The sequence below is a fragment of the Chelonia mydas genome, chromosome 4 (genome assembly GCF_015237465.2).
Source record: "Chelonia mydas isolate rCheMyd1 chromosome 4, rCheMyd1.pri.v2, whole genome shotgun sequence".
Classification (NCBI taxonomy): Eukaryota; Metazoa; Chordata; order Testudines; family Cheloniidae; genus Chelonia; species Chelonia mydas.
Genome location: NC_057852.1, coordinates 117,230,995 through 117,254,341, shown reverse-complemented (window position 1 = coordinate 117,254,341; position 23,347 = coordinate 117,230,995). Strand labels below are relative to the sequence as shown.

General features: G+C 43.3%; 1 protein-coding gene across 1 annotated transcript; it reads right to left on the bottom strand.

The window, feature by feature from the left end:
- Positions 1–3,115: 3,115 nt before the first annotated feature.
- Positions 3,116–8,906, bottom strand: LOC102936481 (S100 calcium binding protein P). The gene is made up of 2 exons (XM_007056524.3): positions 8,552–8,906; positions 3,116–3,431 (listed from the first exon to the last, which is right to left on the bottom strand). Exons 1-2 carry the CDS (start codon positions 8,687–8,689, stop codon positions 3,282–3,284), a joined length of 288 nt encoding a protein of 95 aa, XP_007056586.1. The 5' UTR covers positions 8,690–8,906; the 3' UTR covers positions 3,116–3,281.
- Positions 8,907–23,347: the final 14,441 nt, after the last annotated feature.

Below are 23,347 nucleotides of genomic sequence, written 5' to 3'. Positions count from 1 at the left end.
CTAAGGAGACGAGTGGTTTGTGTGTCAGCAATGTGTCCTGTGAAAGGTGAGTTGAAAATGGATGTCAATGAAGTTTAGAACCACACTACCACACACTCTTATGTAGTTCATTAGTCGAGGCAGATATTTTAACGTAATGTCTGCCATTGGGCACCTAAATTCGGGCTGCTCCAGTTGGCTCAATAATGACACATTAAATTTTGAGTTTCTTGGGTAATAAAAAAGTTCCATTTAATGCCACTTACTGGTAAAAAGAAATTCATGATAACCACCAAATGCTACACTAAAACAAGGATAAAATACACTGAAATAAATTCAAGATAAATCAGTTATATTTCAACAGCCACTATCTACTAGACTGCTGTAATTAATACATAATTTTCTATGTGTAATTTTGTTTTACCTATACTGGAGTAAGGACAATAGTGTTTTCTGGGTATGTGGATGTGTCAACAGGCTCCCCATGAAAGCGGTGTATAGTGTAGTAGGAAAGGATACAAGGATTTTATTGTAGTAACAAGACATAAGAACCTGTGGGTAAGTCAACAGGAAGAGACATTTTAGTGTAAAACCTGAAAAGTATGGCTCAGACATCCTAAAAAGTTTGGAGGTGTCTAAGAAGGAGACAGGTCTGGAATCTGTGGATGGGTATGAATTTTGTACATTTTCATAATGCAGCAAAGCTTTCTTTGAGGAAATCAACCCCTTAGTTTAAAGCGGTTAACTATTAATTCTACTTTAAGCGTGAGATTTGTTTTTTTGTTTGTTTTGTAGAGCTCTACAATACGTGGTGGCTTAACAAATTTATAGCCATGTAGGAACTTAGCAATTATCTCAATGTTCTGCATTATGGTCATTTGCAGCTTCACATTGGTGGAGGGATAAAACTCAGTTCCTCCTGCTCTGAAAGAACAGGACTCTACTACTTGAGCTAAGTGAGAATTTTGATTTGTTCTTAGCAGTATAACACACAGTTGAGATGTGATTCCTTCCATTAGATGGCAGTGGAGCTGTGAGTGCTCTCTCCCAGCTCCCCGCCCAGTTCATGACAATAGTATTTCATTAGAATACGTGGGGAGGGATAGCTCAGTGGTTTGACATTGGCCTGCTAAACCCAGCGTTGTGAGTTCAATCCTTGAGGGGGCCATTTAGGGATTTGGGCCAAAAATTGGGGATTGGTCCTGCTTTGAGCAGGGGGTTGGACTAGATGACCCCCTGAGGTCCCTTCCAATCCTGAGATTCTATGAGTGATAGAAAAACAGCTTTAATGTATAATGCACACTAGGGGATCATTAATGTGCAGCAGCAAAGTCTACACAGACCACTTCATGTTCAATACGTTAGTGTGCTTTAGAAATCACCCACCCACCCCCATAGTGAGCACTGCTGCTAGGGTTGCCATCTCAGACGTACAGAAAACCATGCCCCTGGCCTCTATTCCCCACCTCATGCCAGCAGTGGTGCAGGTAGGGGGGTCTCTAACTTTCCCCACCTCCAACCGTGCTGCAGGCCCTGTGCCGCAGGGGAGGAAGACAGCTCCACCTCCTGTCAAATCTACAAGCAGCCAGCCGGGAAGGCGGCCCCATAACAACAACCCCGCCCCGCCCCAACCCCTTCCTCCTCAAGATGGCAAGAGAGAATCCAGCTGGCCCTGGAGCTTGCTGGGAAGGAGTGGAAAACAGTCAAGTCCTCCAGGGGAGGCCTTCCTTTTAAAGGGAAGTCTCCGCTGAATATTTCTTCCCCTTTCACTCCTAGTGCTGGGTAGCAGGGAGAGAGCAAAAATAACCTGGCTCATCTTCACTGGCAACTGTCCAGGCAGAACAAAATCGGGCCAGGATGGTTAAAAACCCTAATTCCTTCACCATGTAGCCAAGCCCTAAGGTCGGTCTTGAAGGCAAAGTCAGCACAGCTTGAGGGGGAAGACGACGGCCAGGCAAAGGGAAGGATGTCAGACTTACAATGCAGCCAGAAAATAATTTTGTGTACCTACCCCTTTCTGCTCATTTCCAAAGTTGATGCTTTGGGAGTTGCTATACAAATGAACATATCAAGCATTCAGCTTTTCTTCAGAACTGCTGTGGTTAGCGCTGGTGTAATTAGTGCTGAAGTAGGATTTACTCAGGAAAGGTACACACCCAAGGCCATTCAGTTCACCCTGTTAAAGCGCAGGCTTGGACTTATATGATTTGGGTCCTACTTTTGTGTCTGCCACTGACTTCCTGTGTGACCTTGGACTAGAGTTTCACAACAGTGCCTGGGTAAGTTTTTGGTTGCACCGTGCAGTCACAGCGATTCTACATACACAGTTCCGAAAATATGGCCCTAATCCCGCTGCAACTTAGTTTCCTCTTGTGTAAAATGGAGATAATACCTCACAGAAGAATTGAGAGGATAAATTCATTTTGTAAAGTGCTTTGGATCCTCAAATGGAAGGACGTTCAAAGTATTATTGTTCACCTGATTCTTAGGCCTTGTTCAAATGAGAGAAGTTACACATGTTCTTTCCCACCCAATTGACTGAACAGCACTTTGGATCCATGTACATAAGTCTTCAGTCAATTGTTGGGGAGGCAACAGTCACAGTAATTTGGGTCTGGTCTACCCACAGTTTTTGTACCAATGCTATTATGCCATTTAGGGGGGTGGTTTTTTATTTTTGTTTTTTCCATTTTTACTGACATATGTATACCATATCATCCCTAGTATGGATACATTTATACTGTCATAAAGGTGCCTTATACTGCTATAGCTTATTTCCCTTCCCAAATGGGCATAAGCTATCCTGGTAAAAGTACCTTTATACTGAGATAACCACGTCCACATTAGGGAGGTTGTACCTTCTAGACCTTAACAATACTGATAGTGTTAAAGTGGTACATCTTGTGTGTGCAGATGAACCCTTACCCTAAAATGTTGTAGGGGTAAGGCCTCAGTAAATTGAGGCTCAGTGGATTAGGGCACAATCAGTGCACCTCCAACAGCTGTTATCCTTAGGGGAGCTCTGGGATGAAATTCTCCATTAAGAATAAAAACAGAATTTTAAAAACAAAGGGGTGTAAACCACATTTTTTCCAGAGAGAGAGAGAGAGAGACCAATAAATATACGTAACGAGAATGCAAAACTAGCATTTTATTTGAAGGAGGAGAAACTTAACATGCAAGAGAGGGAAGTAAACAGAGTATGATTAAACAGTATTTCAGTACATGGAGCAAATAAAGCGAGCAAAAACATTAGCATATGGAATACATCAAAAGACTAGCTTCTTATGAGCTGTTTTACATCATTTAGGTCTTTTCTGCTCAAAATATTTATGACAACAGCAAGTCATGGCTGCCACAAAGATGACAAATTCATTGAAGTCTACTTCAGAATCTCCATTTTCGTCCAGACCCTTGAAGAGTTTGTCAACAGCTTCCTTATCTTTCACCGACTAAAAGAGAAAAGAAGCAGTCCATAGTGAGACATGCAATTTATTCTGAGGTCCTAAAAGCAGCAGCAAAATTGTAAGTTACTTGAACGATAGAAATGATGTGGTGTGGATCCAAACATCTTAGTATCAGTGTCTGTAGGGTTTAGGGGCACTGCCTGATTCCCGGTGAAGAAAGTGTTAACCTTAGCTCAGTTTCTTTGTACCTTTCCACAGGTGATTAAGGGACTAAATATAGATTCCTTGCTTGGGAGGCAGAGGGAGTAATATGTAGGGATGGGGGTGAAGAAAAGGGTTCCACCAACCAGATTGTTACAGAGCTGGGCTGAATCTAGAACAGTGGTTCCCAAACTAGGGGCATTGCTTGTTCAGGGAAAGCCCCTGGTGGGCCGTGCCGCTTTGTTTACCTGCCGCATCTGCAGGTTTGGCCTATCGCAGCTCCCAGTGGCTGCGGTTCACCGTTCTTGGCCAATGGGGGCTGCGGAAAGCGGCGGCCAGCATGTCCCTCAGTCCGCGCCGCTTCCCGCAGCCCCCATTTGTCTGGAGTGGGGAACCACAGCCAGTGGGAGCTGCAATCGGCTGAACCTGCAGATGTGGCAGGTAAACAAATCGGCCCGGCCCGCCAGGGGCTTTCCCTGAAAAGTGGTGCCCCTAGTTTGGGAACCACTGATCTAGAGTCAACAGATTTCCTGTTATTGTGTTTTGCTTCAGTTAACTTGTTTTGATTTCTGGTTAGGTTCCTTTAGGAAAAAAATCCTGGCTGACTTCCCCAGGGCTTTGTTTCTGCTGAATCATTCCACCAGCTCACAATAGGATATGCAGAACTTTGGAACTCCTGTTATGCTAATGCAGTGCTCTGTAATTTAATCAGGGCAGTACTGTAACTTGTTGATCTTGTTGGAGAAAACAGAACAATACTTGGAAGACTATGGGGCCCAAATACTCCTCTCATTGAGGTCAATGCCAAAAGTTCCATTGGCTTCAAATGGAGCAGGTCCGTGGGTTCATAAAAGTTTTGTGTGTGTGTGTGCGAGCGCACGCACATTTAAAAGGTCTGTGACCCAAATCCTGTCATTAAATGTATACTTATATATATGGAATTAATAAATGCTGTAGCTATCGACAAATCTATAGGTGCATGAACTGTACCTGCTTTAAAAACATGTTTAATGGTCAAACTTGCATAACGCTAAAGATGCTAAACAAGATACTCCAACCCCAGCTAAAATCTTCACACCTGAATTTAAAAACATCCTTTTGCAGCCTGCTCTCCCCTGCCCCCGCCAAAAAAATCCTTAATAAAATACATGTGTTTGAACTATATTAGAAGGTCAACAAACAGGCTCCCAAGAGTGGGAGCATTAAAATAAGGCATCTTCAGTGAGAACATCCTGTGTGCAGCCCCCACATGTGAATATTTTGGGATTGTCATCTTGAGTGTTCCAGCTGATCTTAGTGACTTGAACATGTTAGTCACGAGGAGCTGTGCACACACAAGGCAGACTCTGAAGCATTAGTAAAGTTAATTTTGCGTTATGGGATGAAAAAATAGTATCCTAGCCATGTCCTTTTGTTTTCAGCCTATCATAATTTAAATTGACCAGCTTGTTTCAAACTGCCCACAACAATTCACCTCTGGCTGAGATTAAACATGACAATTTCCAGGCAAAAATAACTTATTTTGAGAGTGTTTTAAAGATTTTTTTGAAAAGGCTTACAACAGGTCTTGAAGCTTGAGTACAGCTGGGTGAATAATGGAGTTGGAGCCTTTGGTTCACTGGCCATTTCAAAAAGTCTGAAACAATGTGGTTAGGTTCAAACAAAATTGAAATGTTTTATTTTAATTTTGCCCATTTTAAAATGTTTTTGAATTTTTAAAATAAAATTCAAGAAAAAATGTTTAGAAAAATGTTGAAATGAAATTTTTGATTGTTCAGATTTTTTAAAAATTAACAATGGAGCCAAATCAGCACAAATTCATGAAACATTTTGATTTTGAAAAATATGCATTTTTCACTAAAAAAAAAAAAAAAAAAAGTTTAGTTCTAATCTGAGCCCTGGCAATGATTTGTTCCAATGAATTTAAGAGGATGCAGTTTTTATAATAAACAGAGGATGGCAATAGAGACCTATAAAATATAATTAACTAAAATAGTGTGGTTTTGTTGAAGCTAGATTTTATACATATATGAAATTATGTAAATATTGATCAGTTTTACTGTGAATTTTAAATACTTAGCTTCATTGAAATCTGAAGGGTTTGAAGAGTCAGAGTCTAATTAGTTCAATAGCCATTATTTTATTTTTCACTGATTTAATGTTAACTTTTTTTAAATAAAATGAGGAATTATAACCTGAGATATGCCAAAAACTCAACCAGAAATTCAGGTTTGTGACTAGTCCTGGCTGAACAATATATGACACAAATTTTGTTCCTTTTTCTTTTTTCTAAATTATCCATAAACAGACTTAATTTTAAATTATTGAACGAATTACTTGTGGACCCATGTCCATACCCAAGGTCCCCGGCTGGTTGTACTGGGGCAGCTAGCCTGCACTGAAGTCCATGCCACCTCATCCTCACTAGTATTATTACCCATGCTAGATTAAAGCTACCATGGATATGCCTACCTGTGCTACAATTACACCTTAATTTGTTGTGTAGATGCACACAATAAAGCAGAGCTCTTGCAAATAGCTGAAGCCCTGAGTGATGACTGAACATCACACATTGATCTTAGTGCTCTAAGAATGCATGCACAGTTATTCGGAAGTTCAGTGTTGGGTGTGCACAAAATGGAAGCCACTTTTTGAACATTTGGCCCTGGGCCGTGACAATTAATGGAAAAGAGTTTACATTTAGGCAAACAAATGTAACTCCTGTGATGCCGGGTGTGTGAAAGCAGAATTTGGCCCAACAGCTTTATGGAATTTTTAGTGATATAAAAGAAATGGAAACGATCAAGAATGAAAGTTATTATGACTTCGAACGAAGTAAAATTGTTATTGTACAATAAGGAGAACCAATAATGGCAAGTGAAGTTAAACTTTTGCATTTACACCCTGGGAAGCTAACACACATTATGGGTTGTGATTTGAACATTTGTTAATTTGCAAGAAAGATTTTGTGAAATTTTTAAAATAAAAATATATTTTCTCTTCCAGAGTCTACCTCACTCATCTTTGCTGCTAAATATGAATCTTTCTTTTAAAAAAACCAAAACCAGTAAATCTGGAAAGTGAGTCTGAATACTGCAATAAGCAAGCCATAGTAGGGATTAAACTCAGCCCAGTTCAGCAAAACGTGCATTAGCCAACTTTATGCTACAGAGACTCGTGCAAGACTTCAACAATCCCCAAATATGATATGACACTCACCACAGCTACAGGCATGCAGTAGCTTGACCTAATGGGCCAAATTCTTCCCTTACATATGCATGCCTTACTGTTTCAGCTCAGTGAGAACCAGGTGTCTAAATGTGAAGCCATGATTTCCCTTTACTGAATGAAGTTTGATAAAACAAGTCTGGATAATAGTCTAAAAATATATGAATGCAATTAAATGCAAGTCAAGTCACAAATTTTAGAAATGGATTATTGGTGGCGATGGCCAAGTTCAAACATATTATTTGGCGCTGCCTAGAAAATGATAGTAGCGAGAGTGGAAATGTTTGTGTTTTCTGATTGAAAAGTCAAAAGACGTGAAATTTTTGGGAAGGAAATTTTTTTAAAAAATTTCCACTGAAGGGGAACTGAAGTGGAATTTTTCAGCTGCCAGGCTGGAAGATTATTGTCAAGTTCAAAAAGTTGAAAAAAATGTGGCTACGTTGGAACAAGAAGAGCCTTTCAGCCCAGCTGCTTGAGAACCAGAGAGCTGGGCCATTCAGCCTTTCTGGCCCTAGGGTGGGTGTGAGGGAGGTGGGGACACAGAGTTTTCCAGCTCTCGGTCTCTCTGGACCCTAAACCAGGGGGGAGGTGGGGAGGCTGGGGGTCAGGGCTCTCTCTCTCTCCAGCCAGTGCTGGGACTGGGAGGCTGATAGCCAGAGGGCAGAGAGCCGGGGACCAGGTGCTCAGCCTCTGCAGCCCTTCTGAAAAGCATTTGTCAGACAGGAACCTTCCAACAGGGAAGAAGGCAACTGTTATTTCGATTTTCCCAATGGAAAATTGAAATTTTTCATCAAAAGTAAAATTTTCCTCACAGGAAATTTCAGTTTTGTGGAAAAGGAGTTTTTAATTGGAAAATCATTCTGACAAAAATGTTCCAACCACCTCTAATGTTATCATTTTCTAGAAAATATCCTTTGAAACTTAATGTTTTTAAGAATGTCAAATATCTCATGATACCACATTGCAGAGTGTGCAATACTTGTCTACACTGGCACTTTACAGCGCTGCAACTTTCTTGCTCAGGGGTGTGAAACCCCTCCCCGCCGAGCGTTGCAAGTTTCAGCGCTGTAAAGCGCCAGTGTAGACATGCTACAGAGATAGATGAAAAATATTTAAGAGCACATTCTCATTATTTAACAATGCTGTTATCTGAAACATTTTCTTTAGTTTTTTCCCTTTATTTGTTATTAAGAAGGACACTTCACAGACAATGCTTCCAAGTTCATCTACTCTGTCCTACTGCTGCTTATACACCATACTTGTATACATGCTCAGATATCACAGTAAGAATTGTGGTATAAATGCCCAGACCAGGAATCTCCCCATTTGCTGTCATTATATTCAGTTGTTAGCATCACAATCCTTTTTCACAGCAGTTAATTGAGACATCATATCGGATTATGAATTCTGGTGGGGAGTAAACAGCAGGAGCAGATGACTTCTGAAGAAGTAAATATTCTGTTTAAATACCATTGCCCTGAAAACTAGAGAGTAAGGAATGAGAAATACAGAAAACCTGACAATTAGGATTTATTCTGACTACCACATTCAGTTCTGTGATCTGCCTTCACTTTCAAAGCCACATTGTCAGCATGATGCACAAGAAAAGGTCCCACACAACTTCTCTTAACAGTAATGATTTCTGTAGCCAATTCCCTGCACAAAGCACCAAAAATGTCTCTCTTCATATTGCTCTAAGTCTATTACAGAGAAACTATAGTGAGCCATCACTTTACCGAGAGGAAGTTGGGTAGCTCTTTTTCCAGGAGGGTCTTTAGTTCTCCTTTGGTGAGGGTTTGCTTATTGCCTTCAGCCCTGGAATACTTGTCAAAGACATCAATGATCATTCCCATTGCAGTTTCCAGTTCAGACATCTTTGCTGCTGGATTCTGGCTTACTTCTTTGTGTGAATAGCCTCTGGCCCTCCTTTAGAGAGTAAAGACTGAATGGGTTCTGGGGTGCTTTATATAGCTATCACATCTCATGGTTACATCGGGAGTGGAGCCAGTTAGCAAATATCTACACCTTAAGCACCACTTTTCATCATCTAGGTGCAGCTTGAAATCAAATTCCTTTGTAAAGAAATTCAGTTCAAAATTCAAGCTTTATCAGTAGGGCAGAGCTGGAACAATGATTTATACATCACCATAAACCAGCCACTCCTTCAAGATTAAGTGTGAGTAAAAAGCTTAAATTGAATCTGTAAATGGCTAACAGCTCAACCCTTAAAAGAATGTATATTGGCCTGCAATGGGGAAAGAGCAGCAAATTACTTCCCATTCATTGCAATGGGTGGCTATAGGGACTCTGAGAGTTGCCATCTTTTTCAAACGACAACCAGCTGAGTTGCAGAGTTCTGATGTGTGCAAGGGCCTGGGCAGCAGTTTAATTGAACACAGACTGATATATTGCACTGATGATGCATAGACATCTGGGCCCTTGGACAGTGATGAGATTAATCTTTAAGTGTCATGAAACTGCTTAGTATTGGCTTACATCAGCATCAACGGAGAGTTTCTCTTTTCAACCTTACAGCAGGAGTATCACCCATTCTAAAAGACAAAATCACACCAAAACGTCATAGTCTTCAGTAAAAAGAAAAAGAGGACTTGTGGCACCTTAGAGACTAACAAATTTATTTGAGCATAAGCTTTCATGAGCTACAGCTCACTTCATTGGATGCATGCAGTGGAAAATACAATAGGGAGATTTTATATACACAGAGAACATGAAACAATGGGTGTTACCATACACACTGTAACGAGAGTGATCAGGTAAGGTGAGCTATTACCAGCAGGAGAGAAAAAAAACAAAACAAAAACCTTTTGTAGTGATAATCAAGGTGGGCCATTTCCAGCAGTTGACAAGAACGTCTGAGGAACAGTAGGGGGGAAAAATAAACATGGGGAAATAGTTTTACTTTGTGTAATGACGCATCCACTCCCAGTCTTTATTCAAGCCTAATTTAATGGCGTCCAGTTTGCAAATTAATTCCAATTCAGCAGTTTCTCGCTGGAGTCTGTTTTTGAAGTTTTTTTGTTGTAATATTGCGACTTTTAGGTCTGTAATCGCATGACCAGAGAGATTGAAGTGTTCTCCGACTGGTTTTTGAATGTTATAATTCTTGATGTCTGATTTGTGTCCATTTACACATTTGTGTCACATAAACACCACCCTATACCGGAAACCTACTGACTGCTATACTTACCTACATGCCTCCAGCTTTCATCCAGACCACACCACACGATCCATTGTCTACGGCCAAGCTCTATGATACAACCGCATTTGCTCCAACCCCTCAGACAGAAACAAACACCTACAAGATCTCTATCAAGCATTCTTACAACTACAATACCCACCTGCTGAAGTGAAGAAACAGATTGACAGAGCCAGAAGAGTACCCAGAAGTCACCTACTACAGGACAGGCCCAACAAAGAAAATAACAGAACGCCACTAGCCGTCACCTTCAGCCCCCAACTAAAACCTCTCCAACTCATCATCAAGGATCTACAACCTATCCTGAAGGATGACCCATCACTCTCACAGATCTTGGGAGACAGGCCAGTCCTTGCTTACAAACAGCCCCCCAACCTGAAGCAAATACTCACCAGCAACCACACACCACACAACAGAACCACTAATCCAGGAACCTATCCTTGCAACAAAGCCCGTTGCCAACTGTGTCCACATATCTATTCAGGGGACACCATCATAGGGCCTAATCACATCAGCCACACTATCAGAGGCTTGTTCATCTGCACATCTACAAATGTGATATATGCCATCATGTGCCAGCAATGCCCCTCTGCCATGTACATTGGTCAAACTGGACAGTCTCTATGTAAAAGAATAAATGGACACAAATCAGACGTCAAGTATTATAACATTCAAAAACCAGTTGGGGAACACTTCAATCTCTCTGGTCACTCGATTACAGACCTAAAAGTGGCAATTCTTCAACAAAAAAAACTTCAAAAACAGACTCCAACGAGAGACTGCTGAATTGGAATTAATTTGCAAACTGGATACAATTAACTTAGGCTTGAATAAAGACTGGGAGTGGATGGGTCATTACACAGAGTAAAACTATTTCCCCATGTTTATTCCCCTCCCCCTGCTGTTCCTCAGACGTTCTTGTCAACTGCTGGAAATGGCCCACCTTGATTATCACTACAAAAGGTCCCCCCACCCCCACCCCTGCTCTCCTGCTGGTAATAGCTCATCTTAAGTGATCACTCTCGTTACAGTGTGTATGGTAACACCCATTGTTTCATGTTCTCTGTGTATATAAATCTCCCCACTGTATTTTCCACTGAATGCATCTGATGAAGTGAGCTGTAGCTCACGAATGCTTATGCTCAAATAAATTGGCTAGTCTCTAAGGTGCCACTAGTACTCCTTTCTTTTTGTGAATACAGACTAACACGGCTGCTTCTCTGAAACCTGTCAAAGATAAGATAGATTTCCCAGTGCACTGGACTGTTTGCTGAAGTTATAGAATCTGTATGCATTGCTTATTAGAGGGTGAGGTTTATCTATATTTGCATGTGAAAGACTCACTTCAGATCTGGTTAATGTCTAAAAGGTCATTCAGTTTCCATCGCCTGTGGTTAAATTCAGTTACCTCTTCTACTTAAATGCCAGCACCACCACGTGATTTTGTAACATGCAAACAGAAGTATTTAATTTAATGAAGTGAGCCTACTGAGGTACAGATAGAAAAACAGAGTTCTTAAGATCTTATTCTGATACTTGACAATGTACTTGTTCAGTTCCTATCAATTCTCTTCAGTGTTCCTCAAGTAAATGCTTATGCAATGACCTACTTACTGTTCTTCATTAACACTGGTTTCCAAAATGGGCTTAACCCAGGAAGGGAGGCAGGAAGGTTTGTGTTTTCCTTTTGTGTCAGTTTTTTTTTTCTTTGTGCTTGTCCTTTTCTTCATTTTTTTTGCTTCAAGACTTCGATCTAAATTCCACTGAAAAAGAGTCTTTCTGTCAACAGCAGGAAGGTATGGGTCATGCCCATAGTTATCAGTCTAATAAATGGCAAGCTGTTAAACCTTGTGGAGACCTGAGAAATTTCTGATTTTTTTTTTAAATGGTAAAATAGGTCTGAGTCAGTTTCCGCTCCCTTGTACTGTTACCCGCCAGGAGGAACAGGGTTAATTTCTTTCTTGCAACAACAAGTAATGAAATGACTATGGAGACGTCACCTAAAGCAAGAACAAACTATCAGGAATTAAAGCACTGGGGGATAATTATTGAAAATCCTTAGACAGGTAACAAGTCTGCAGAAGTACTACTCCTTGGGGAAAAGTGCATATATTGGTTTTGTTCAAGACACCCTGCAAACAAAAAACTGAGATTAGTATGAAGTGGCCAGCCTGATATAGAGGGGGGGTCACTCTCACTGAATGCAAGCACTGATATGACACAGGGACCCAGAGGGACAGACCTTGCTGGAGAGGTTTGAAGGACCTTGAAACCTACTAGGGTCTCCATATGGAAAATGGGCGACACCTAGTAAGACAGGCCGGCATGTAAGCTATTTATTGTTTTCAAGATATGTTCTCTCTGTAATGCTTTTGTTCTAAATAAATACCTTGCTGGATGAGGGCAGGCTGGTCACTGGTATCTCTCTCATAGTTCCTGGGAGAGAGCAGGGTGCCAGGTGGTGAACTAAACTCAGGCTTGCTAAGGTGATCACAGTGAATTGCTGGAGGAAATTGCAGCCTGAATCCCTGATCTCTGGAGGGAGAGGGACAGAGGTTCCCACCCTGAGAAAGGTGGTGGTAAAAGCCTGATACCTGAGTGGGGTGCCCTCAAGGAGGCCATGAAGGGGTTAGAAGTACAGTTACTTTGGTAACTATGACAAACCTCAGGCAGTGGTGTTTCTCAGATTTAACAACATGCCTTAGCTGGTCCTGAATTTGGTCTTTGCCTGCATATCTGATTTCATTCCAAGTGATTCCTTGACACTGGAAGAGAGAAGGAAACTTCACCCAACAACTGGAACTTGACTCCTCGTCAGAGGTGAAATTCTGGCACCGTGAAATCAATGGCAAAACTTCCATTGACTTCAGAGGGGCCAGGATTTCATACCAGTCTTCCAGCCTGACCTCTGACAGACCAGTGACTCAGCTTGTACACGGAAAGTGCCACAGCGGTGGCCAGAAGCCAATTACCAGACCACAAAAAAAGAGCACCTTTTATTTCCCCCCTTTTCGTATGTTCTCTTGTCTGTAATGGGTTGGAAAAATAGATTTGACCAAGCTAACAGGTATGTGAGGAAGCTGACAATGTTTTGTTGTAACTCATTTCATAGACCAGCATTTTAAATTAAGTTTAAAATATCCAATTAGTTGTGAAAGTTACAATTTCACTTGAATGCTTAAGTTAATAAAGTAAAAGGTTTTCTCATTGCATGTGGCTTTTAAAAACGTAAAGCCTCAAACCATAGGAAAAAACACATATGGTTAGCACTAGCATTGGGGTGTACAAATAACATCTAATTAACCCATAAACTAAGTGTCTGGAGAATAAGGTCCTTGTGTTCGATGACCTTCATTGCAAACAAATATTTGGTTTTCTAAAGATAATGTTATATTCAGACTTAATTTGTAATGAAAGAGATGCCGGGGCTCAAGCAATTAGGTGCTGAGGCTCAAGCAATTTTTTTACATTCACAACTGATGCAGCAAGTCCAGAGGTGCCGGGGCTATGAGTTGCCCAACTCAGATGTGCCAAGGCTCATCCCTGGCAAGCCCTGGCACAAATTAAGCCCTGGTTATATTATACGCTGTGGACATAATTTTTTTCTTCTTCCTTCCCTTCGTCCCCCCATCTGAGTCAGGCAAAAACCCGTCCAATAAATTATCGAGTAAAATAATTCTCAACTTACGAACCACTGGCTCCCTGTTGTTTGAAGAGCCCTTTTAGCTGGTCCCTAGAAAGAAATGTTTTGACAACCAAGCAGTGGAATACTAGGGTTAGAACAGTGGAAATTGGTCCATGAATGGATATCTCCTACAGCAGAGGTGGGCAAATTATTGCCCGCGGGACCGTCCCCCTGGCCCTTGAGCTCCCAGCCGGGGAGGCTAGCCCCTGGCCCCTCCCGTCCCTCCCCCTCAGCCTCAGCTTGCCGTGCTGCCAGTGCTCTGGGCGGCAGGGCTGCGAGCTCCTGCCGGGCAGAGTGGCTGGCTCCAGCCAGGCGGCGCGGCTGCCCGTCCTGCTGCTCTGAGTGGCATAGTAAGGGGGTGAGGAGCGGGGGGGGGGGGGGAGATAAGGGGCAGGGAGTCCCAGGGGGCAGTCAGGGGACAGGGAGCAGGGGGGCGGTTGGATGGGGTGGAGGTTCTGGGGAGGGGGCGGTAAGGGGACGGGGAATGGGGGGGGATTGGATAGGCATGGGAATCCTGGGGGGCCTGTCAGAGGGCGGGCTTATGGATAGGGGTTGGCGCAATCAGGGGACAGGGAGCAGGGGGGTTGGATAGGAGGTGGGGTACTGGGGGGGTGGTTAGGGGCGGGGAGGTCCCGGGATGGGGTGGTCAGGGGACAAGGAGCGGTGGGGAGGTTGGATGGGTCGGAGGTTCTGAGGGGGGCAGTAAGGGGGCGGGAAGTGAGAGGGGCAGATAGGGGGCCAGGCTGTTTGAGGAGGCACAGCCTTCCCTATCAGGCCCTCCATACAGTTTTGGAACCCTGATGTGACCCTCAGGCCAAAAAGTTTGCCCATCCCTGTCCTACAGGGTAATCTGCAGAATGTGTTTAAGTACACTGTTGAATCAAGGCCTGGGAGAGTTGGAGAGCCATTGATCCAGTCCCCTTCCTTGATAGTATAAGATTATTTTCTGCATGTTATTCTCTAGTACTTTGTTGTAGTACCGTTCTAAGTGAACCAACAGGGAGACTACAAAGACTATTCCTGTTATTTACTTGCAATAAGGTTTCTGTGGAGAGAAACAGAAAAGAAGGCTACACCCAGAGGACTCACTTATGCAAAATAAAAGAGATAAAGACAAAGCTACCATACCTGCACATCTATAACTGGGGCAAGATAACAGAGTGGCTGATATGGGACTTGATTAATAAAGAATTAAAGCATGGGTAACATAATTCATGCCATTTGTGATGCTCTGTACCTCAGGGGAACACCCAGCACTCCAATGTTCATCCTTATAATATGATTGTGTGGTATCCAATGCAAAGTTTGTCATGTCGGTTGTCTTCGGAAGGCTCATGATGCACTGAGCATTGTTGTTATAGTGAAGTTATAGTAATTGTTGTTACAGTAATGTTATAGGTGGTAATTTCATGTATATAGTTATCAGGCTGAAAAGGTCCTTGCTGGCCTTGGAATTTATGAACTGAAGCTAGAAAACATGGTCATCAAATCTTATGCCTAGGTCACAAAAGCAGCCATTTAAACAAGCTACATGATATTTTAATGTCTGAGAATTTCTTAGCCAATTCTTCACAAGTAGTAAAAAGAAAGTACATGACCCAGTAATCAATGAGGCTGACAATGGACAAAGTGAGGTACAATAAGATCTACTCAGAGGAGTTTCCAAACAGCCAGTGCTGGGAAAAAGCAGTGAGTGCTTTTAGTAATGAGATGGGCAGGCCCACTAAAGCTTCCAGGGAAATTCCAAACACAATGGGGAATAGTTTGCTTCCCTTGGGCTCTCCCTAGGTAAATGATAATGTTTGTGTTCTGCTACACATCATCATTCTCTCGGGTGTCACATCACAGAGAAAACTGCCCACTGTCTGTGAGAGTGTGTGGGACCCAGAGGTGTCAAGCTAACATCTTTGCAAATATAATACAAAGACTTTTCTTTTGATTCAAAATATTCACTTATGAAGATGTTGAGGAAATGAGAAGTGTTTCAGCGTTATCAGGTAACTTTCCATCTGTGAAAGTAGGTGTTTTCCATATGTGCCTCTTTCACCCTGTCTTTGTTCAGGTTATAGCTTGAGCAGATAAGAGCTCTCCAGAAGCAACATACATTTCACAGAGTAACAATTTCTCAGCTTGTTCATATGTAATCAGAGGGTGTAACATAACTGATAAGGACAGCTATTGCTTTTTCAGCCAGTAAATACTGACATTTTAATAACTGAAAAATTCAACCTACAGGTTAATAGAGGTACAATGTCTGAGCAAATCTGGAGTGTCTCCAGCAATAATGACAGGTTTCAGAGTAACAGCATGTTAGTCTGTATTCGCAAAAAGAAAAGGAGTACTTGTGGCACCTTAGAGACTAACCAATTTATTTGAGCATAAGCTTTCGTGAGCTACAGCTCACTTCATCGGATGCATACTGTGGAAAGTGTAGAAGATCTTTTATACACACAAAGCATGAAAAAATAGCTCCCCCCACCCATTGTAAGGAGAGTGGTCACTTTAGATAAGCTATTACCAGCAGAAGAGTGGGTTTGTGTGTGTGTGTGTGGGGGGGGGGTGTTGAGAAAACCTGGATTTGTGCTGGAAATGGCCCAACTTGATTATCATACACATTGTAGGGAGAGTGATCACTTTAGATAAGCTATTGCCAGCAGGAGAGTGGGGTGGGGGGAGGTATTTTTTCATGCTTTGTGTGTATAAAAGATCTTCTACACTTTCCACAGTATGCATCCGATGAAGTGAGCTGTAGCTCACGAAAGCTTATGCTCAAATAAATTGGTTAGTCTCTAAGGTGCCACAAGTACTCCTTTTCTTCCAGCAATAATGTCACTTGCTGAATGTGATAGCAGTAATTACTATCAGAAACAGAACATTAATTAAAAACATTTGTTTATTTTGCCACCTTAGGGCAAAGGAGGAAAAGACTCAATAATCTAGGCCCTTGATGTTCAGCACTGGCTAAAAAATGAGACTAGAAAGGATCTATTTTCTTAGGTTTTAATACTGTGCTTACTTCTGTGGTATTATTATTAATTAATTATTACTATTATTATTTATATATAATTGCTAAACCTGCAGCAGATGTAGATAGCCATTAATTATCTATCATCTCTCTCTCAAATAATGTGCCTTTTCTTAACCGGACCCTAAATACACATGAAGAAGAATTATCTAACATTTAAGCACAACTTAAACTTATTTTAAGCTTCTAAGTTTGAGTTCTATTATCCAGCTGAAATACCCCAATGATTATAAAAATTAAATGCCACACATTGAAAACACATTACTTCTTTCATGATAGTAGTAACAACTTTCCACTTATATTTATAGTAAAATTCACTTGCTGGTTTTGATGCAGTAGCCCAGTGAGGGAGTGTGTGAGTTGTACACACTCATTTGTTTTAAAACAGTTGGAAGACATTTTTTTTCCCCATGGAAACAATTCTAGTGGTCTTAATATTTTCATTTCATTGGAGTTACTCCAGGGATGAATTTGGCCCAGTGTTATGACTATGGAAACACTATACCTATGTGGTTATTAGCGTATGAAGATGTTATGGTGGGTGTTTGTATAATGATTGTATAAGCCTGATTATAGTGGTTTCAATATTGTTTTTATGCTCTGATTTGAAAACAGACGTTCTCAAGCAGATTAAAATAAAATGTCAAATACAATGTTCCTCCTTTTTGACCTGAGTGGCTAGTCAAAGTGCAGGGGCCCTACTCCAGGTGGGAGTAGAAATTGATGATTGAGTCTGGTATTTTCTATGATGAGTCTTGTTTATTTACAAGGAATGTACAAAGTCCTGAATGCAGAAGGAACCAAAGGCAAAAGGCAAGCTTAGCTTGCGTTGCATTTTGACATATCCATGTTCACTAATTTTATAACATAATCATTGCACAATTATCGCAGACAGTCATAAATTTTACTCACCATTGTGTCTTCTATGTGTTTTCTAAGGTTTGTTTTTTGGATGGTCCATTTTTTTTGGATGTTATCTCCAAGCTTCTGACAAGCCATAATGTTTCTTTTCTATCTGTCATGAAGCTTGTATCCAGTGTGTGAATACAGAGTCCATGTTCAGTTCATCATCGTACTGAAAATTCTTATACAGCTGGCAAGTGTTCCCTTTCCGAAAAAAATCAATGGGCAGAAGCCAAGTATCCAAATATTCAGTGATTTTTTTTGTTTTTTTTACATTGTTGTTATTTAATTTAACTCAATTTTTCCATAACCAGATTCTTTTATACTATATAATTATGGAAGAGGGATTTTTTTCATACCAAAATTCTGCCTGCCACTCTTTTTGGAGATCTACTGTAATAACTAGCGTTCCTAGTACTACTAAAGGATCAGCTGATCAGGAATTTTCTTGCCTTGTAACCCTGTAATAAGCACTCCACTCCATTTACGACCCCCCAAAAAGGGTTTGCTTCAGGTTTGATTCTAAAAATAGGTGATTGTAACTGTGGTAATGGGAGGGGAATCTTTAATCTATCTGAGCCAACTCCCACTAAAACACTTCTGCCATCACTATTAAATGTATTACAAACTCAAAAATATATCATGATTAGAGATGGTCTCAAGCTGTGGGGCTTGGAACCACATTCAGTCTTACTCTAATGAGGTGTACACCCTGCCAAGCCACTTCGTGCGCAGAAACCGCACAGTTGTAGCGCTTTAAAAAAACCACCCCGACAAGAGGCGTACAGCTTTCTGTGCCCCGGCTACAGCGCTGCGGTGCCAGTGTGACGCCATGGTGATTACAGCTCTGCGATTGGGCTCCAGGAGGTGTCCCACAATGCCTGTTCTCACCTCTCTGGTCATCAGTTTGAACTCTACTGCCCTGTCCTCAGGTGACCAACCATCATCCCCACCCCATAAATTCCTTTGGAAATTTGAAAGTCCCCTTCCTGTTTGCTTGGTGATGCGTGCAGTGGTCTCAGCACATCTTTCCAGGTGGCCATGCCTGCTCCATGCACCAGGCAATCCCCCGCTTGGAGCAATGCTGAGCTGCTGGACCTCATCAGCATTTGGGGAGAGGAGACTGTGCAGTCCCAGCTGTGCTTCAGCCATAGCAATTACGATACCTATGGACAGATTTCTCGATGCATGATAGAAAAGGGCCATGATTGGGACACACTGCAGTGCAGGGTCAAAGTGAAGGAGCTGCGGAACGCCTACCACAAGGCGCGGGAGGCAAACCGCCACTCTGGTGCTATGCCCACGAGCTGCCGGTTCTGCAAAGAGATGGACGTGATACTCAGTGGTGACCCCACCTCTACTGCGAAGGCCCCTGTGGATACTTCATTGGCTTGCGTGCCAGTCGAGAATGGGCTGAGCCAAGAGGAGGAAATCTTGGAAGAGGATGTGGAGGGGAAGGGGGACCCAGAGGCAAAGATGCATGCAGCTAGGAGCTCTTTTCTACCCCGGAGGAGCCTAGCCAGTCACAGCAGTCAGATCTTGGCGAAGCGCAAACAGGAGAGGAGGTCCCTGGTAAGTGGATCTGATTTTGGGAATTGCTGAAGCGAGTTGTTGGGGGCAGCAGGCTTGTCTCCCACCACATGCCTAGTCTGAGCGGCGGAACAGGCTGTTGATTGACTCCCTCACTTCACAGGAATCTCCCTCGGAGATCTCCAGGAAACTCCCGTGGAGTGAAGGGCCAAAATCCATTTGCAGTGGATGTAAGATCTTAACTACCACAGTTTCTGCTAAGAACTTTTCATATAGGCCCAGATGAGGACTAGCTGACAAAGAACAATACGTGGCTAAGAGAAAGCTGGGGTAAACAGATAACCTTGTGTGTTTCTAGTCAGTGAGCAGAGTCAGCATAACTCTGAGCGTAACTGGGCATCCTTATCGTAAGTTATAGACACATGAAGTGCTGAGAAAGGCCTCATGGTTACTCCCTAATGCAGTGAGGAGATAGTGGTACAAAACCCCTCAGATCCCAGACAGAGTTCGGGGAGAGGCCTAATATGATTGACATGAGTTATGACACCCTCCCCTCACAGATGTATGCCAATCCTAGCCCACAAAAATGCAAAGGTAAACTTACAAACAATTGTTATTGTTAAATACTAATTACTGCTTTTTTGCTTTAAATCTCCAGGAATGTACCTGTTGGTCAAGCGGGAGAGCTGCTACCTCATTCCCCTGGACCCCAAAATTAGGATTTAACCTATATACTTTAATAGACATGGTTTGGGGGTAATTACCTGTGTGTCAGCAATATGTTAATTTGGGCGATGGGAGGAGGCATTACGTAATCTTTTAGACCATTGGCCTGTTGTGCTTATCTTGTCTTGCTGCGAGAACCTATCCAGGGGTTTGGGAAAACCCATCCCTGTCGCTTCTCTCCACACAATGAGCACCCTATATAATCTATTGTAATTAATTGTTCTGCAGCGTCTCTGAGCCTGATAAGCACAGTGACTCCGCCAGCACTGTGTGTAATAAACTCCTGTGCTTTACTCTACACAGTGTGGATTAATGTTCCTTCATGGAGATACTGGGCAATCCGCTGCCGCAGGTTCTTTGGCAGAGCTGCTTTGTTTCTTGCCCCATTAACGGTAACTATCCCGCGCCACTGTCCCATCATGTGGGGGGCGGGAGGGGCCACTGCTGCACACAGGGGAGCCGCATAGGGGCCAGGGCGGAACCACAGGCTTGGAGAAGACCCTCCTTTGATTCCATGCTCACACTCAGCAGCGAGATATCTTCCATTATTATCACCTCCCGTGGAAAGTGTGGGGACAGGAATGATTATCAGGCCCCCCCTACAGTGCTGGCTCTCCCCAAGAGCCACATGCCCAGTGTACAGCAGGGTCCAGGAAGAGTGATTTACCCTGCCCCTGCGACTACTCACCATTTTGGGGGTCTTGTGGCTCATGTGTGCTTGCCTGGGGTCAGCCAGTTCGTGACAGGTCTGTAAGTACTGGCTGTGTTTTAAAGCACTGAATTGTCTGTGTTGCAAACAATACTGCTTCTGTAAAATGTTGCATTTAAACTTAGCAGAGATGACCTTGGGAGCACAGCCTCCCTTTTTGTTATCGGCGGCAGAACGGCTGCGCAGAATTAGAAAGCGGCCAAGAAGAATGAAGGAGGACTTTCTGCGCGATGTTATGATGCAGCCCACCGCCGAGAAACAGGAACTGAAGGAGTGGCGGGACAGCGAGAAGAGGGGCCGAAAGGAGAATGCAGCACACCAGAAAGAAGCCATGGAGTGGCTCTTAAATGTTATGGAGCGCCAAGGGGACACGCTCCAGGCGATACTAGCTCTTCAAACCGAGCAGCTCAGCGCCCACCCTCCGCTGCAGCTGCTGTGGCAAAACTCTTTCCCATGAGCCCCACAGACACCGCCAACACACTCTTATCAACCTCCTGGCTCCAGTCTCTACCCGCAGCTTTCCACTCCTCCCTCCTCACAGTCCAGCAGTGTGGACTCCCACTACCCACTGCACTCAACCCATCCCTCTGCAGTTTGGCCCTGCTGAAGTACAGTACCCACTGCATCGCACTCCGAGGAGAAGGTTGGATATGATCCCTGGACATACACAAATCTTTAGCCGTCCCGGCTCCTCCTGGGACCTTCCCTTCCCCCATCCCCATCCCTGCTGATGTATTTTTTCATTTTACTCTTTCCTTCAGTTGTTGTCTTTTAATAAAAGAATTGTGTTGGTTTGAAAGCAATCTTTATTCTATTAAGTGAAAGCAAAAGGAGCACTGCAAAGCAACATACAATTATGTTAAACTCCCTTCTTGCATCATGTGCACCAATCACCTCCTAGCATTACAAGCACTGCAATCCGAGCATAGCAACAAATATTAGTGGCTTTCAGCTTCAAATTGCTGCCTCAAGGCATCCCTGATCCTTATGGCCTTGCGCAGTGCCCCTCTAATAGCCCTGGTCTCTGAGTCTGGCTGTTCAAACTCAGCCTCCAGGCACTGAACCTCTGTGGTCCAGCCCTGAGTGAAGCTTTCACCCTTCCCTCCACAAATATTATGGAGCATACAACACGCGGCTATAAGCATAGGAATATTGTCATTGGCCAGATCCAGCTTCCCATACAGGCATTGCCAGCAGGCTTTTAAAGGGCCAAATGCACACTCAACGGGCATTCTGCACTTGCTCAGCCTGTTGTTGAACCGCTCCTTGCTGCTGTCAAGTTGCCCCATGTATGGCTTCATAAGCCATGGCATTAAGGGGTAGGCAGGGACTCCAAGGATCACAGTGGGCATTTCAACTTCCCCTATGGTGGTCTTCTGGTCCAGGAAGAAAGTCCCTGATTGCAGCTTCCTGAACAGGCCAGCGTTCCGAAAGATGCGTTCATCATGCACCTTTCCGGACCAGCCTGTGTTAAGGTCTGTGAAATGCCCACAGTGATCCACAAGTGCTTCGAGAACCATTGAGAAATACCCCTTGCGATTAATGTACTCATTGGCTAGGTGGTCTGGTCCCAGAATTGGAATGTGCGTGCCATCTATTGCCCCTCCACAGTTAGGGAAGCCATTTGTGCAAAGCCATCTACAATGTCATGCACGTTGCCCAGAGTCACCATCTTTTGGAGCAGTAGGTGATTAATGGCCTGCACACTTTCATCAACACGAGTCCAGTGGTGGACTTTCCCACTCCAAACTGGTTAGCGATGGATCAGTAGCAGTCTGGAATAGCCAGCTTCCACAGTGCAATTGCCACATGCTTCTCCAACGATAGGGAAGCTCTCATTCTCGTGTCCTTGCACCGCAGGGCGGGGGTGAGCTCATCAAAGAGTCTCATGAATGTGACTTTCCTCATGCGAAAGTTCTGCAGCCACGGCTCATCATCCCAGACGTGCAGGACGATGTGATCCCACCACTCAGTGTTTGTTTCCCGAGTCCAAAAGCGGTGTTCCACTGTGGTCAGCACCTCTGTGAATGCCACAAGCAATCTCGTGTTGTAGCTAGTACGTGTGGTGAGATCAACGTCGCACTCCTCTTGCCCTTGTAGTTTAAGGAATAACTCCCCTGCCACTCGTGACGTGTTCGTCAGAGTGAGCAGCATACTGGTCAGCAGTGCGGGATCCATTCCTGCAGCCCGAAGAGGCAGGGCGCACGGTACACAAACTGTTGAAAGATGGCGCCAAATGCGGATGGAAGCACAGGGATTGCTGGGATGTGAAGCAACGCATCATGGGGCATTGGGACAGGACCCAGGATGCTGCGCGACCCCATCCACCTTCCCACAAGTCTTAGCGGCAGAAGAGAAAGAGGTGCTCTGTGGGATAGCTGTCCAGAGTGCACCGCTCTGAATACCACTGCAAGTGCTGCAAGTGTGAACACGCTATTGCGCAGGCAGCTGACAGTGTGAACACACAACAGCAGTTTCCCTTCATCACTCTAAGAGGCGCTGTAACTGCCGGCGCTGTAACTTTGCCAGGGTAGACGTGCCCTAAATCAAAGACTAGTCAAATTCAGCAATCTGCTTCAGCTCATTATGCAGATAGGCCTATGCCATGAAGTTTGAATAAATATTTATATCCAAAATTCACCAAAGTTTGGAAGTGATTGGAGCTGGGGTTCTGGTTCTGGACAATCCTTCTTAATGATATAGATTGCTTCAAACACAACAATGAAACAACTTATTA